The sequence below is a fragment of the Malaclemys terrapin genome, chromosome 3, assembly GCF_027887155.1.
Source record: "Malaclemys terrapin pileata isolate rMalTer1 chromosome 3, rMalTer1.hap1, whole genome shotgun sequence".
Classification (NCBI taxonomy): domain Eukaryota; kingdom Metazoa; phylum Chordata; order Testudines; family Emydidae; genus Malaclemys; species Malaclemys terrapin.
Genome location: NC_071507.1, coordinates 12,629,115 through 12,647,194, shown reverse-complemented (window position 1 = coordinate 12,647,194; position 18,080 = coordinate 12,629,115). Strand labels below are relative to the sequence as shown.

The 18,080-nt window shown below is 43.8% G+C and overlaps 1 protein-coding gene across 3 annotated transcripts in view; it reads right to left on the bottom strand.

Annotated features, from left to right (window-relative positions):
• Positions 1 to 18,045, bottom strand: part of MACROD2 (mono-ADP ribosylhydrolase 2) — a 1,284,297-nt gene extending 1,266,252 nt beyond the window's left edge. For 2 of the 3 annotated variants that reach the window (XM_054021788.1, XM_054021790.1), the window contains exons 1-2: positions 17,872 to 18,045; positions 2,767 to 2,883 (exon numbers count right to left, since the gene is read on the bottom strand). In XM_054021788.1, coding sequence (XP_053877763.1) covers positions 2,767 to 2,883; positions 17,872 to 17,917 — 163 coding nt within the window. In that variant the 5' untranslated portion in view covers positions 17,918 to 18,045. The remainder of the gene's footprint in view (positions 1 to 2,766; positions 2,884 to 17,871) is intronic. The other variant, XM_054021789.1, reaches the window with a different exon arrangement.
• Between the last annotated feature and the right edge of the window lie 35 nt (positions 18,046 to 18,080).

The following is an 18,080-nucleotide window of genomic DNA, read 5'->3' as shown; positions in this document are numbered from 1 at the left end:
CCATCTTTCTAAAAGGTTACTTTTCCTCCATAGCTTTTTTAGAAAACAAATTTAAATGTAAGAAACTGCTGACATCTTCTCATGAATATACAATGTAACAAAAGCTTAAATAACAGAGTGGGGGAAATAAAGTGTTTCAAGCTCAGCTTTTGCCTTCAAGCATTTCTGTAGCACACTAAGCACTAACTGAAAGAAAGCAAAATCTGTGTTGTATAGACAAAACATACAAGAGAAGTGAAATTCACCAGTGGCATTAGCAAATCAGCTATGCTGTCTAACCTTTGTCAAGTGAGACAGTGGTTTCATGAAGTAAATATACAGAACAGTAGCATAGTATAATGCTCTCAAAAACCAAAAGAGATAGTGACATTAACAGTCAGCATTCATAAGCCTCATTGACTTTCAAGTTTAGTAAAGTTCAGAAAATAGCTTAATGTGTAGAAAGGAAGAATGGTCTTGTGGTTAAGGCTCGAAAGATTCCTAGCTCTCAGCTTTTTCTAGATGAGCTTAGGAAAGTCAGTCTCCATGCATTCATTACTCCATGCGTAAAATTTAGACAAAAGGACAGGAGAAGAAATACTATGCAGAGAGTAATCTCTTTGAGGAAAGGACTGACTTAAGTGTATGTTCAATGCCTACCACAAAGGAGGCTCTGTGTGTTACTGCAGAGATCTCCAAATTGTGGGGCGCACCTCCCTAGGTGGGCACTGAGGAACATTTGGAGGTGCGCAGTGGGGCCCGGGCCAGTCCCCCTGGGGGGCCGGGAGGGAGCGCCACCCAACCCAGCTCCGCTCACAGCTCTGATTCAGCCCTGCCCCCGGCACGGACAAACATTTGGAGGTGCGCAGTGGGGCCCGGGCCAGTCCCCCGGGGGGCCGGGAGGGAGCGCCACCCAACCCAGCTCCGCTCACAGCTCTGATTCAGCCCTGCCCCCGGCACGGACAAACATTTGGAGGTGCGCAGTGGGGCCCGGGCCAGTCCCCCTGGGGGGCCGGGAGGGAGCGCCACCCAACCCAGCTCCGCTCACAGCTCTGATTCAGCCCTGCCCCCAGCACGGACGGGGGTTTGGGGAGGGACACATCCCTGAAAAGTTTGGGGACTACTATGCTATTGTAATAGATTCACTCAAACTATATGAATATTTGAAAAATTTCAGCCTCTTATAGGCACCTCCATTTCAAGTCATTAAGAAGGGATTGATGACTAGATGGTATAGTCATCTACCCAGATGGTACTGGGGCCTGCAAACCTGTTGGGTCGCCGAGATTACCCAGAGTAGACTCCCAGTTCCTGAAACCCTTCTAAGTGGCTGCTTCAGATTCACATTTAAACAGAGACAGATCTTGTGAGAGAAGTTTTAACCTTCATATCTTAATCATCGTATTCATCCAGGTCATCACTGTAGCCATCTCACAATGGTTGGGGACAGAACTCTAAGCCCCATATCTATGGTTGCAGGAGAGCATAGGGTTGCCAAGCGTCCAGTTTTGGACTGGAATGCCCAGTTCAAAAGGGACCCTGATGGCTCTGGTCAGCACCACCAACCGAGCTGTTAAAAGTCCAGTCAGTGGTGCTGCAGGTCTAAGGCAGGCTCCCTACTTGTCCTGGCACTGCACTATGCCGTGGAAACGGCCAGCAGGTCTGACTCCTAGGCGGAGGGGGCCACAGGGCTCCGCGCGCCGCCCCCGCTCCGAGTATCGGCTCCGCGCTCCCATGGGCTGGGAACTGGGGAGTGGGAGGCAGTGCGCACGGGTGAGAGCGGTGCACGGAGCCGCCTGCCCGCTCCCTGGCCTAAGAACCGGATCTGCTGCTGGCTGCTTCCCGGGTGCAGCACAGAGTCAGGACAGTCAGGGAGCCTGCCTTGGCCCCATTGCGCTGTTGACTGGGAGCCGCCTGAGGTAAGCCCACTCCAACCCCACCCCTGAGTCCCCCCAAACCTGGAGCCTACACCCCCAGCCCAGAGCCTGTAACCTCTCCTGCACCCCAACCTCCTGCCTCAATCCGCAGCCTCCTCCCACATTCCCAATCCCTCAGCCCCACCTCACCCAGCTGCTGTAATCAACTCTACATAAACAGACATCTAGAAACTGAAGCCAGTGCCCCCTACTCTTTAGGCAATACCCTATAAATAAAGCATATAAACACCAGCACTCCATAATTTGTATGGACCATCAATAGATTCTCAGGTGAAATTCAAGGCATTGGTTGAAACCAACACAGCACAAAATGATTTGGAACCTGGTTACTTGAGAAACCCCTCTCCCCATACAATACTGTCATCAATGCAATACGTGGAGGTTCTCAAACTAGATTTCTCCAAATCAAGCTGACGGGGGACTGCCAGCAGAGTGATTTTAAAAAGGGTCTTCAGTTCCACACCCACATACATTGGGACAAATCCTGAATTGTATGCTTTAGGAAATGCTGTAAAGTCCAAGTCTTTTAAGGGCATTAAGCCACTGGTATCTGTACACTCTAGACAGAATTACTGGAAAATTAGATCCATACCAGATAATGTAGATGACACGCATTTGCAATTGACTAAGAGAACCAAGACCAAAATTATCTAGGCTAAACACACTAAACACATGAAAAAAAGTGCAATTATTCAATCCCAACAATTAAGCCATTATGGATACAGAATTAATTTTTGAAGTATAATGCAATTAACTTAGACTGCAGATGATGTTACCTATATGTACAGAGAAATATAGATATAGTTAATTTCCTTACAGGTCCCCACCTCTCAACATGCTCTTTACATACCGTCACTTTGGTTCTTACTTTTCATTTCTTCCATCCATGTTGGAATGTCTTTCAATGGAACATGCTCCCTCAAGTATTCTTTGCGTCTGTCCTCCAAGGTCATCTTCAACAGACGCTCTGTTTAAAAAACAACAAAAAAAAACAAACCATGGAGTTTTCTTAAAAACTTAATATTGTTGGCCTCAGCCAAATGGTGGCAAGTTTTGGTACTGGGAAGCAGAGTAGTTTTTGTTGTTTGAGAGGAATTGATGTCACAGAACCAGGTATAGTGTAATTAAACACATATTACTCATATCAAAATAGACCCAAATACATACAGGCAACTTTGGAAACCCCAGCTCAGCCACCACAAACAGCTGCTTCCTCCACTGTCCCCCCAGGTCTCCAGTCATCCTCTCTATCACGATAGAGCCTTCTCCTCCTGGCTCACAATCAACTTCCAGTCACAAACCAGAAAAACAGCAGCGGATGTATCACACTATACAAAACTGATGATTTTATACCCAGTTTTAATTTTTTTCAAATTACTTACGTTCTTTAGGCTCTTAATATTTTGTTATAGTCTATGAACAACGTTGAAACTGCTCTCTTTACCGAACAGGCTTGGGAAGACTTACCAAAGAGCCAGTCAACATATTTTGAAAGGAGCTGGTCAAAGCAAGTTATCTAGTGTAATAGGGTATTTTGGATAGTTTGGTTTAAGAAAGAAAAGTTTCATAAATTCTGTGTGTTCATATATGGCCATCAGTTAGATTCTAAGCACGTGGATGAGACCCACTTGCCAGATACCCGCGAAATAACTCACTATAGTAACTCAGACCCCTCCCCATCCAATGTCCCAGCACAAGCCTTTGGAGAGATTTGCTGCTAGCAGTCGCAGATGGACTACATGCCATTGTAGGCAGTTTCATCATACCATCCCCTCCAGGAACTTATTAAACTCAGTCTTGAATCCAGTTAGGTTTTTTACCCCCACAGCTCTCCTTGGAAGTCTATTCCAGAACTTCACTCCTCTGATGGTTAGAAACCTTTGACTATTACAAGCCTAAACCGGATGGTCAATTTATATTCATTTGTTCTTGTCCCAATATTGGTGCTTAACTTAACTAACTCTTCCCCTCTCTGGTATTTATCCCTTTGATGTATTTATACAGGCCAATCATATCTCCCCTCAGCCTTTGTTCGGTTAAGCTAAACAACCTAAGCTCCTCGATTCTCCTCTTGCAAAATAGATTTCCATTTGTCTCATCATCTTAGTAGCCCTTCTCTGCAACTGTTCCATGTTTAAAAAAGCTGAATTCAAACCGGGAGACCAGAACTGCACAAAGTATTTCAAATAAGATCTTACCAGTGCCTTGTATAATGCTTCCCTATCTCTACTGGAAAATACCTCACCTCAGGCATCCTAGGATTATATTAGCCTTTTTCAGCTGCATGACATTGGCAGCATTTTGAGATTGACCAGTACACCAAGGTCTTTCGCCTCTGCTGTCGCTTCCAACTGATACATCTGCAGCTTATAGCAAAAACACTTAGTTAGTCCCTAAGTGCATGACCTTACAGTATTAAATTTCATCCCCACTTCCATTAGTCCAGTTCTCAAGGCTGTCCAAATATTATATGATCTCCTGGTCCTCCTCTGTAATGGCAATACCAACCACTGTGTCATCCACAAATTTAATTAGCACACTCCCACTTGTTGTGCCAAGGTCATTAATGAAAATATTAAAGAAGATCAGCCCCAAAGACCAACCCTTGAAGAACTCCACTAATAACTTCCCTCCAGCCTGACAGTTTACCTTTCAGTGTGATCCACTGTCTCCCCCATAGTCTCCCCTTTAACCAGTTCCTTGCCCGCCTTTCAAGTCTCTCATTAATCCCCATCTTCCCCCCTGTAACCAGTTTCCCATATGGAACTGTTATCAACTGCTTTGCTGAAGTCACTCAAGTAGATCAGAGCTACTGCATTTCTTTAGTCTAGAAAAAAATTGGTTATCTTCCCAAAGAAAGATCAGGCTGGTCTTGTATAATCTACCTTTTGTAAAACCATATTGTATTTTATCCCAATCACCATTTATCTGTCTTTAATTACTCTTTCAATATTTGTCCTAAAATCTTGAACAATTCAGGTCAAACTAACTAGTCTGTAGTTTCCTGGATCACCCACCCCCCCCTCATTTTCATAACTGTAGGTAGTATATTTGCAATTCTCCAATCATAGGATACTATCCCTGCATTTACATATTCATTAAATATCTTTGCTATTGGGCTTGCAATATCATCCTTTCATATTTTTGGATAAGATTATCTGGGCCCGCTGGTCTGGTCCTGTGACACTGTGGGGTTCAACCCAGACCAGTCCTGCAACCACTGCCTGTCCTGCAACTATGGGTGCCTTAAATGCTGTTCTGTTGTGGCTCACAGCCCTAAAACCAACAGCCAGCATACAAGCATGCTCATCACACCCTAACTGTCACTGCCCAGTTACTTTTTGCTGGGAGACCCTCCCAATCCTGAATTTCCCCAACACCATCTGACATAGTTCTAGAACATATTTAGAAACTCTTTGTGCATACCCTGTACATATATCACACATGAATATTAATCAGAGGTAGTTTTCCAATGAACTATTACATAGTCAAAAGGTGGCATGTATCATGACAACAGTGTTAGGTGTAATGAGTCTGTCAGGCCTAAAAAGAGTTGCTGATACAGAATAGTGAACCACCAATGGGCCTCCCTGTTGCAGATCCCATTAAGATGGCCTGGGATGTAGTAATTTCTACTTCCATATCCTTGTTCCTAATGACCACCCTGACACTGCCCCCAAGCTCCTCACTGCCTCAGTTTCTAAATAAGAATCAAGTATTTGTTTAGGTTTGGGGCCATATCTAGCTTATCTTTAAATCTCCACCCAGTCCTTGTTTTTGTATTTATATGGCTAAGGAACCTTTTCCTACTGGTTTTAATTTCTTTTGCACGGTGCTGCTGCTTGGCTTTTGGCAGTTTTCACTCTTCTCCCTATACTTCTTGACCGCCAAGAGACAGCTTTCCTTGCTGATCCACCCCTTCTAGGCTTTCTGCCTTCTCTTCATCTGTATGAGATGTTTGTTCATCCAATTTCGTCTTCAACCCTTGTCTACATGTCCCCCATCCCCCCCCCCCTTGCTTGGGATGCAGGCTCCAGATACTTTAAATCAAAGTTGCAGAAAATAATTACAGCCCTCCTAAACATGCAGATTTCTGAGTTTCGGTCCAGTAAACTTCCCTAATTCCCTTTAAAAGAATTATGTTTCCTCTTGAATTCAAGGACCCTAGTCGCAGACATATTTTTATTTAGAAATAGAAATTAATGGAGATATCCCATTTCCTAGAACTGGAAGGGACCTTGAAAGGTCATCGAGTCCAGCCCCCTTCCTTCACTAGCAGGACCAAGTACTGATTTTGCCCCAGATCCCTAAGTGGCCCCCTCAAGGATTGAACTCACAACCCTGGGTTTAGCAGGCCAATGCTCAAACCACTGAGCTATCCCTCCCCCCTTCCATTTAGTTTAAATGGAATTAGCTCATGATAGGGGAAGCAGTAAGTGGGACATATCTCGACTTCAGCAAAGCTTTTGATACTGTTTCACATAACCGTCTCATAAACTAACTAGAGAAGTATGGCCTCGACCAAGGCGACTCCCTGCCAAAAAAAGTGATAGCAAATTACTGTACAGACTCATAGGAGCACCCTCATGGTATTGCCACCCTTATGTCTGCAGTGTTGCTGGCAGCGGTACTGCCTTCAGAGCTGGGTGGCTGCTATACTCCCCTTCCTCCTCGCACCAGCAATATTTTTTTGTGATCTCCCGATCCCTGTATAATAGCCTTGTAACCCCCTTTTGGGTTGGGACCCCCAGTTTGAGAAACGCTGGTGAAGACCAACCTATTATAAGGTGGGTGCACAACTGATTGGGAAACCCTACTCAGAGTAGTTATCAATGGTTTGCAATTGAGCCGAAAGGTCATATCAAGTGGGGTCCCACAAGGATCTGTACTGAATCTGGTTCTATTCAATATCTTCATAAATGATTTCAATAATGGCATATATAGAGTACACACAATTTGTGGACAATACCAAGCTGGGAGGGATTCTGAGTGCTTTGGTGGACAAGATTAGAATTCCAACTAATCTTGACAAACAGAAGAAATGGTGTGAAGTCAATAGGATGAAATTAGATAAGGACAAATGCAAAATACCCCTCTTAGGAAGGAATAATCAATTGCACAAATACAAAATAAGACTGCCTGGAAAGGAATACTATAGAAAAGGATCTGGCAGTTATAGTGATCACAAAACTACAACAATACTGTTGCATGAGTCAACATCATTCTGGGATGTATTAGCAGGAGTGCTATAAGCAAGACATGGGAAGTAATTCTCCCACTCTATTCAGTACTGATAAGTAAGGCTACATTTTAGTCATGGGTATTTTTAGTAAAAGTCACAGACAGGTCACGGGCAGTAAACAAAAATTCGCGGCCCGTGACTTGTCCATGACTTACTAAAAATTCCCGTGACTAAAACTCGGAGCGGGGGGCTGCTTAAGGGGCGCTGAGGGTGCTGGGGACGGGCGGCAGCGTGTGGCCCAGGACCGTGGGGGGGGGGGGGGAGGGAGGGTTGGCGGGACCAACAGGCTCCCTACCTGGCTCTGTGCCTCCCCTCCTCCCCCCAAGCAGCAGCAGACTTTGGGTTGTGGGAGGGGGCAGGGGATTGGGGCACGGGAGAGGGTGAGGCAGGCTCTGGGCGGTGATTACCTGGTTCCTGGCCAATGGGAGCTGCGAAGCCAGCACTCTGGGCAGAGGCAGCATGCAGAGCTGCCTGGCCACGTCTCCGCCTTGCAGCTAAGTGAGGGGGATGTCACTGCTTCCGGGGAGCCCCCCAGGTAAGTGCTGCCCACAGTCTGTCTCACCCCATCCCGTGCCCCAACTCCCTGCCCCCTCCCACAGCCAAACTCTGCTGGGGGGTGGGGGTGGCACGGTGGCCCAAGACTGCCCCAGCAGCAGCCGGTATGACTGGAGCACTGGCTGCCTGAGCTGCCCCTGAGCAAGGCACACCAACCCCTGCAGAAGTCACAGAGGTCATGGAAAGTCATGGAATCTGTGACTTCCATGACCTCCATGACAAACTCGCAGCCTTACTGATTCACCTGGAGTACACGTCCAGTTCTGGGCAACACATTTGGGGAATGCTGTGGACAAACTGGAGAAAGTCCAGAGGAGAACAGAAACTGATTAAAGGTCTAGAAAACATGACCTATGAAGAAAGATTGAAAAAAACTGGGTTTGTTTAGTCTGAAGAGGAGAAGACTGAGGGGGAACATGATAATAGTCTTCAAAGTTAGTAAAAGGTTGCTATAAAGAGGAGCTTTCCTTGTCATGTCCTCAGTGATTAAGTAGTAATGTGCTTAAATTGCAGCAAAGAAGATTTAGGTTAGACAATAGGAGAAGCTTCCTAACTTTAAGGATAGGTAAGCACTTGAACAAATTACCTACAGGGACTGTGAAATCTCAATCACTGAAGGTTTTTAAGAAAAAGTTAAAAAGACAGCTGTCAGGTATGGTCTAGATAATACTTAGTCCTGCCTCAGAGCAGGGGACTGGACTAGATCACCTACTGAGGTTCCTTCCAGACCTACATCACTCAAACCAAGGCTGTCCACTATAACCACTTCTTCCATGAGGTCCTTGTTACTTACCAATACTGCATCTAAAAATTGCATTACCTCTTGTTGTTCAATTACTATTTGGTGAAGAAGTCTGTCCACTACCACATTCAGGAATATCTGTGACTTTCATCCTCCAATCTATATCCAGGAAACTGAAGTTTCCCATAAATATTATTTAATGAAATAATCACACAATTCCCAATAATATTAAAGAGGTCTCTATCAGATCCTGAGGACCGTTAGCAGACCTCAAACAACATCCCAGGGGAGCCTCTGTAAGCTTCCTCTCCCACTATGTGATTTTGACTCAGATTCTATTTCATCCATTCTATCACTTCTAAGCAGGGCTTTGGAGAGGAGCCCTGAGCTGGAGCGCAGAGCAGCTCCGGAGCAGTGGAGCTGCAGGTTTTTGCCTGGAGCTAGAGCGGAGCCAGAGCACAGCTCCAAAGCCCTGCTTCTAAGTTCTTTACAGTCTACCTCACTGTTAACGTACAAAACTACTCCACCATCTTTCCCAAACAGCACATACCCTTCAATACCAGTACTCCAATCATGAGTACTGTTCCACCAAGTTTTTGTTATCCCTATAATATCTGATTTAACTTCCTGCACCAGTAGTTCTAGTCCCTCCATTTTGTTACCCAGACTGCTGAATTGGTGTATGGACATCTTGGTTGTTTCCGTTTGTCTTCAGCCAGATACCTTGCCCGATTAAGTACAGTCATTCTACAGCCAGCATCACCTGACTGTTCACCAATACCAGTGACACTCTTTCCTCTTGATGTCCATTCTCTCCTAGCCTCTGCTGTTCCTTTCTCCATTGTTGTATCTGCTCTTACTTGATTTTCCCTCCCACTCAATATTAAAATCAGGCATGGAGATTAAATAAACACCTCTAAACAGTCTCCTGTTTTCCTAGTTTAAAGCTCTTTTAATCGGTTGTGCCAACCTCCATCCCAGAAGTCTATTTCCCATGAGAACAGTCCTCTCTCCGAGAATGCCTCCCAGTGGTCAAACATTCCAAAGCCCTCCTTCTAGCACCACTGCCTGAGCCATCTGTTGATCACCATCATCTTGTCTCACCTTTGTTCTCTTCCATGTTTTAATCACAACAAGGAGAGTTTGTAATGTTTATAAGTTTTATTTGGTTGTTATTTACTGGCATAAGTGGACAATAAAACCATTTAAAAAGTCAAAGCTTCTGCAATGCTTGGCACAAAAAATTAAACTTAACAGCAGAATCAGGTTGGGGGAGGGGCAAAGGTGTTTGTTCAAACTCAAAAGCACACACAGCATAAAGAATACCATAACATCTCTTCCCATAAAAATCAACTTCAATGCTCAAAATCCAATCTCCGACCTTCTCAGGGATGACAGCTGCACATTTTCAGGCACCAGACTCAAAGTAAAAACAAAAGGCATCCCTGACAGTATTGCCCTGGTGGTTTATACTTCTGAGGATGCCTTGCTGGCCACTCATGGTGTTGAGCAAATATCTGTATCTAGGCCTCCAACCCATAAAACTTTCTCCTTTACTCTCACCAATATTATGCAACAAACATGCAGCTATAATCATAGGCCAGTGTCATTTTGCAGCATCTAGCCTAGTCATAAGATAGTGCCAGCTCACTTTCCAATTGCCAAATACACAATTCATTATCATTCTGCAACTACTACGGCAACAGTTGAACAGTTCCTTTTTTCTGTCCAAGTGCCCTGTAAATGGCTTCATTAGCTTGGGAAACAAAAAAAAAAGGTCCGTCTCCCAGGATGACCTGAGCAATTCCCACTCGATTAATGTCCATGGGGAGTCTGCTCCTAGGATCACTATTATTCATTAAGGTGAACAGGAGTGATTCTAAAAAAAATCCTAGCATCATGGACCTTTTCAGACCAGCTTGAATTTATGTTTGTGACCTGCTCTGGTGGACAACCAGGACTTGGACTATCAGGGAGAAATTGTCCTCTCTTTGTTTAATCAACTGCAACATCTGGTGCAGGAAGCAAATGATGGGACCCATGTGCCTAATACTATTCTGGAATGCCATATGTGCAAAGCCACCAATAATCTCCTAAGCATTACCAAGCTTTGTAACCCAGCACAATAATACCACCTGCATAGCACATAGCTGCATGAGAAAGGCCTCCCATCCCCAACAGCCAATCTTCCCAAGCCAAATTGGTTAGATACGGACCAGTAACAGTCAGGGGTGGCCAGCTGCCAGATGGCAATGGCAACTCATTTTCTTAACAAGCATGGGATTCCACATGGCTCCACAGCTCCAAATTCAGCACAGATTTCAAAAAAACAGTTGCCTTCACCATCCTGAAATTCTGTCACCACTGCTGGTCATCCCAGGTCTGCAAACCACGACCACCACCAATTGATGCTTTCCCACCAATTGATGCTGGTTTCCCCCAGCCCAGAAACAACTCTGTATTACATTCCTGGAACACCTCATGTAGTACCAGTTGCTTGGTATCATCCTCCTCCTCTTTCTCTCTCTCTCTCTGCTGCTGCAGAAGCCAATGTTGTAGCCACATCAGCTGCTCAGTGATTGAAAGCCAAAGCCACCCAATGTTGAGAACTGAACCAAAGTGCAAGCAGCTTCGGTGTATTCATGATTGCCAGCTCTGGGGCACAGAACGTTCTTAAATCCATGACGGCCGACAGAATTCAACAAAGGTGCTAGCCCAGCCAGACAGAGAGTAATCACAGGACAGAGGGCAAAGAATCATGGGATTTTCAGAGTTTGACTCCCAACTCCCAGAATTCTACTGGCTCGTACTACATATTCCACAATGCACCACGAAAAAAGTGCCAGAATGCACACAATTCAGCAATGAAGCAAAGGACCATGGGATAACCACTTGAAATGCCAAACAGCACACACAAATCCCGTCATTTACATAATCATGTGCATTGAAACAGGGCACAGTTAGCCCATTTGCATACTATTACCGCAGATTACATATTGCGCACAACTAGTACAGATCAACTCAGCACAAACTAAAATGCCTGTGTATATAAGCCCTAAGAAGATGTCCTTCAACTGGTATGTTGATACACTGAACTAGAAGTTTGACCTCCATTCTTTGGTTGCACACATCTTCCATTAGCTTCTTGACAGAAGTTTTAGGTGCAGAGGTCTGTATCCTACAACTGTCCAAAGTAACAGCCCATTACGTAAAATAGTTTGTAAAAAGCAAACAAGAACCAGAGAGAGAGAAAGGCTAGTTGTGATGGGTACACTCACTCCTGGGGACGCCCCTTTGTGGGAGATGTGGAAATCAGCTCGCATCTAGATTAGGACCCCCTTCTGTCTCTCTCAACCCACGGCCCCTCTCGCTCTCCAGGACTCCGGGTGCTTTCTCTATGACTCAGCCCTCCAGCTAGGTCACTATATTGTCCCCCCTTTCAGGGTATCAAACACTCACATAACCAGCTGTCCGTATGGCACATTCAACAGTCCTGCACCACTTCCCAGTGACTGGTAGATGTACCTGGGCCTACCCATTACTCTGGGTTCCATCCCAGGGACCCTATCCTCAGAAGCCAAGGACTACACAGTCTCTAATCTTGCTGCTCTTTCTCTGAGCTTCTGCCTACTTTACCTTCCACAAACTTTCTTCCCTGCAACTCCTCTGGGTAAACCCCTTTATCAGGGACAGGATCCCATGGCTTTTGCTCCCCCTTAGGTTTCCTCCCACCCCCATCTCTGAACCAAGAGAGTGACTGCAGACTCTGCCCCTGCAGCCTTTTTCTGTGGCAAACTTCCTGGCTTTACACCTTACCCAGCTTCTCCCGCAGCTGGGCTTCATCAGTAATCACCACCTCCACCAACATCAGATAAATCCTGACCACCACCTGGGATGTTAGGTTCCTGACATCGCCCCCTCCTTAATTTGTCATTTTCCATCCCCACCTCATTTATTCTCTTTCCTGTTTTATTAAACAAAAGACAAAAAGATAGTGGAATTGTCTTGTCTAAGCCAGGCTATTTGCAACCCTGCTGTAGTAAACCTGTGACCAGATAGGGAAGCTAAAAGTAATGCCTTAAAACAGCCTGCTGTTGGTAGCTGTTTTCCAAGTCTTGCAGTGACTGATAAACCCATGTGCTTTCCCTGTACTTCTCTAACAGCTAGGTCACAAGCAAGAGAGCATCAGAGACAAAAGCCACATTTCTGATTTTTGCTATTCTTCTTATGGGAATTTGTTTTGTTTTGTCTTAAATGAAACAGGATTGGATTTATAACAGCTCAAGACTACCTCAAAAATCAACACCCTCACCTTAAATAAAAAAAAATAAAAAATAAAAGGACAATTCATACAATCTAAAGAGACCATCAAAACAGGGTTTTCCCTTATTTTGAAAAAAGGCTTTATACAGCTAAAGGAAGAGGGCAATTAGTAAAATGAAAGCTTTACTTCTTTTAGTTTCAAATGCTTTAATTTTTTTCCTTCTTTTTCTGTGGATTTAACAAAAGACTGAGAATGTTTTTAGCAGTGATTGTAACAGGAATAAGTCAGCAGTAACTTGACACAAAACCTCAGACTACACTTCACTGTTAAAATCTTTGTTACCCATTTAGTGTTGTATTAACATATTATCCCTTGAGATACCTGCTTATCACCACAAGATGCATTAGAAACACAGATTAGACCTTTCGTCCTCTCAGGATCCAGTGTTCTGTTGATCTCTATTAATATCAGGCCCACATCCATCCTAGGTTCCTATACTGGTATTCATAACATATTAACTGAGGATTCCAAAGGGCATGCATGACAACATGGGGGAGTGGGCCAGAAGTACCATCCCAGGTTCCAGAGTTTTTACAAACCTCAGTGGGTATACTCCATCCAAATGAAATGGAAGGGCTGCAGCTGCTATTAGAACCCATATGCCAAAGTCATATGGGTGAGAGGAAAGGCAGACGAATAAATTTCAACCTCTATGTATTCTATTAGCATAATAAATCACAGTTTTGTGTGGGAAGCCATTTCATCTATATAAAAATGTTATAATAAGATTGTTTAACCCTTTTTCTTCTTACAGCATTATATAAATTCTCCCTTCCATAAAAAGAAAGTGGGGCAATACTGCAGAGCACACCAGTACTCTTGTATTCAAGTCTAGCCTCTGGCAGTCATTTTCCATATAAGCATAATTTGGGTATAGTAACAAGTGAACTACGTAATACAAATTAAGTTTATCTAAAAGCATTTAGTTCATTTTCACATACAAGTATGTTTTACATTATCTGAAGCAGCCAAATGTTTTTCCTTCTTGAGATCGTAGTCCAATATCATATCTGCTGCTCTTAGTCGAGGCCCAGGACTAGACAGAAATGGGGAAGGAGTTACTCTCCATCTAAAAATTGTATTTTCAGATCATGTTTGAGACACAGTGATTCAGCAGGATGGAGAGGCTGCTGCTCCGATAAACACTGGTATCTTTCAGGAGATGTAAATTATACTTAGAAATTTCTAAAACTGAAGTCCAATAATCAAAGTTTGACTTCTCACTATAAAAAGGAGACTCCCTCTCATTTTAAACATTTTTACATTGCAATATTTTTTTAAACCATCTTAAACATTATGTATTTTTTCCAATCCTCCAGGTTATGTACCTTAATTGGACCTTTAGAAAAAAAATTGAGAGAGAATCAATGTCACGAGATTATTATTCAATAAAATTTCAATGAAATTCAATTGTTTAATCCTCGAGAGCACAGAATACAACAGACATTTCACATGTGCTACAGAAAGATGAACCTCAAACTGCAGAGATCAATTGGTACTATAGACACACTCAAAACTTCAGAGCTGCAGGACAGACAAGCAAACAGAGTTCTACTGTATTTTAGTGAAAAGGGTACAAGTCATTTTGTTGCCTTTAAGAAACAAAATTCTTCTATGTCTTTATTACTAGCAGGGCTTGACACTTACTTGTATGGAGCAGTGTAGTCCTAAACTATCAGTTTCTGTTAAAATAAACTCTCAGAAAAGGCTCTAATACCCATAGCTGTAAATATCACCTTTCAAATGTGAATCAATGAAGTGTTATTTTCCTTAGTTTGCAGAGAGCCGGCTCTTGTGTTAACATGAAATTGTAAGATCCAGGTAAAGAGTGAAACAGAAAGAAAAAAGGTCAATTTCACACTGCTGCAGCTTGTGAATGCTCAGCAGCCACAGACAGACACTGCAGGCATTCACCTAGTAGGAAGACAACCACCGGAGGAAAAAAAAAAAGAAAAAAAAAAATCCAGAAGTTAGGCATCTACAATACAGACATTGCAGTACTGACATCTAGTAATCAAATGAGAGACAAGGTGGTTGAGGTAACATCTTTTATTGAACCAATTTCTGTTAATGAAGGAAACAAGCTTTCGAGCTCCACAGAGCTCTTCTTCAGGTATGTAAGCTCAAAAGCTTGTCTCTTTCAACAACAGAAATTAGTCCAATAAAAATATCAACTCACCTCACCCAGTCTCTCTCATATTCCAGGACCAACACAGCTACAAAAAGAAAGCGAGAGAGATTAATCAAGGCTGAAGGACATTTACTAGACATTAATGGACAGCCTCAATAGAAATGATGAAGTAGGAGCATCCCTCACCACCAAATCCAGGATATACACCCTTGATGAGAAGCTCCCCTGACAAATGTCAGAGGTAGAAAGGTGCTGAGATTCCTATTAGAATGCTGCTCATGCTTAGGGATCTTCTATCAACTCTGGTACAGTAATTGCCTGCAAATGTGAAGTCCCTATTTCTTCTCTCTGCTGGATGGGAGAAAGCATTCATAGTTTTAAGTTTTATAAACCTCTCCCCTCCCCACACGCCCCTAAGTAAACCAAGTGCATCCCTTTAACATTTCTGCAGGAAGTTAGTATTGCTTGATCATATATTAAAGATACTGAATATTCAGCAACAGAAGGGAGCTCAAAATTAAGAGTGCCGATCACAATTTGACTGTCATTTTATCCACTGCAAGTAGGAACGATAGCATCAGGCATGCAAGATTAAAATCTCAGCTCATGTAAGTAGTTTTTGCCCGTAGAGCCCATGCCACATAAATAACTTCTTGTACATTTAAGTGAAACATAAGAAGTTGGACTAGCCTCAGGCAGATGGATTATGTATTTGTTTTGCTCTTTTTCCCCCCTATGAAGTTATGTTTAGACTTTGTCTTCTCTCTCAGGTAGTGGCAGTCTGTTATGGTCATGCAACATCTAGCACCACAAGGCCCTGGCTTCCATGTGCTACCTTACTGATAATAAATTATAGGAATCCTACAGTAGAAGAAACGGCAACAACAAAATATGAAAAAGAAAATACTTTACATGGTCTGTCATACTTGTTAGCTGCTTAAGAGTGTAGTTTTTCATTTTATGTGAACATTAAATAGAAGGTCAACATAAGTGTTTCCAGGGCTAAACAACTGAACTAATTTATATTAGTTGATATTGGTAACAGGATTTTGTACTGTTTCTATTATTGTGTGTATGTTTGGATTGTCTTCAAAACAGTCAATACAAAATTGCAAGATCAGTTTGACGGTAATTCTGTGTTTGTGGACAAGTTGCTCTTTATCCAATTAAGAAGAAGAAAAACGTTCCTATTAGATTGATGACAGAGTTTTCAAGGCAGGATACAGTTCTAAAAGTCAGTTCCCTTACTAAAAAGGGAAACATTTTTCACAGGAGGGGGCTCAGCTGTTTTCTACCATGAAGATTTCACTTAGCTGCCATTGCAAGGTTCGTGCCAAGAAGATCAATACGTTTTATTTAAGCTACTATCCGTGTTCAATAGTTAAACACAACAATAAAAAGCCATGTAAGTTAAAGTGGAGTTATGTTTGGATTAAACACTTAATTTAGTAGCTTACAGAATTTATTTCTCACCTACCTGAAACATACCAACCTTTCATATGACTAACTTTATAGCAGTAGATTCAGTGTTAGTTCTGTCTTTTTACATGCATTGTATGGAATGTTTATTTTTTCTACAGAGTAGTTTATAAAGGAAATATTTCACCTGTATTTTTCCAATTTAACACCTTTTTCTCTTCTTCCATTTTAAATGGCCTCTCAATCAAAACTAGCATTTGATAAAAATAAGTTTGTGAGATTTAAAGTTATATTTGGTTTCAAAATGTTTCCTTCAGTTAGAGCCATTGAAGTGGTCAGTTCTCCGTTTCTGTGTAGCCCTCTCTTTTCTCTCCAACCTCCCCCAGCTACTTTTAAAAAAATATGTATTGTGCTTTTAGACACTTGAACTTGTTTCAGACTTCTCTCTCTAGTCTATGTCTGTTTTCTGATAACTAGCATTGCAGATGTATTTTCCTACCTAGATCTAGAAAATAAAAGGGAAAAGAGAGAAGGGGTAAGGATAGGGAGAAACACTCCACTTCATGTTTCTCCCCCACCCCATCCCCCCAGTAGCACACAGTTATCTCACAACATGTCATCCCTATGTAAAAAAAACCAACAAAACAAGTTTTGTTTTAAACACACACAATACAAATATGGGTTCATGCTGATTGGAATAGCCTCTTGGGAGAAAGATCAGGTTTGAATAAGGGTCTAGGAAGGGGGAGAATCCGCAGTCATGCAAAGGAAGAGAGAGGGACAGAGAACGTAAGGAAAAGGAGAAGTCACAAACAAGGAAAGGGTGATTGTTTGAGAAAGATAGCAGAAATATACCAAAGAAAAGAAAGGAGGCTCGTGGCCAGACTGACACACACAGGGATGGCTGGAGAAGAGAAACACTGGGAGTAAAGACACATACCCCAGCGAAAGGTGCAGCACACAGAAAAGTGCGGGGGATGACCCATAAACAGGGGTGCTAGAACAATGTTTATAGTGGGGGTGCTGTTGATAGAAACCATGGTACTACTTCAAGCCAGGGGGTGGGGAAGCATCTCCAAAACCCCTAGCTCCAGCACCACCGCCCACACATGGTGGAAAAGGAGAGAGAAATTTAAGGCATAAGAGCAACTGGGGAGCTCACACCTCAGAGCCACGGGGGTGGCTCAAAACCCAGGAGAACCATTCGCAGAGTACCGCAAGGCAGGTCGAGACCCTGTCCCACTGAGACAGCAGCAGGGGGACGAGCAAGGAGACAAAGGGGGAGGAGGAGACTCTGCCCCCCAGCAAGGATAGTGGGGCCAAGGGACCTACCAGCTGCCCCACTAGGCTGTAGGGGGAGGGTTACACTGCCCCTCAGGAGGACGGGGGGGGCACTAGGAAAGTGGGGCAGGACAAGAGGTAGGGCGGATGGGGAGGGAGTACTCCCCCCCCCCGGGCAGGTAGGCAGGGAAAGGGGCTCCCCACCCGGCGGGGAGACAGGGTGCCCTGCCCGGCTGAGACAGGGCTGCGGGGGGCTGGTACCTTTCTCCTCCTTCCAGAGCTTTTTCCGCTTGTTGCCGGGGTACATGGTGCTGTGGCTGGCGGCGGCTTTGAGCTGCACGTTCCCCAGGCTCACCGGAGATGGGGGGAAATCACTGACCCGGCGGCCGTCCCCTGCGTCCCCCTGCACGGCTCGCTCCTGCCCTGCGGCTCACAGCGCCTGTCAAGTGGGTCACGCCTCGCTCTAACCC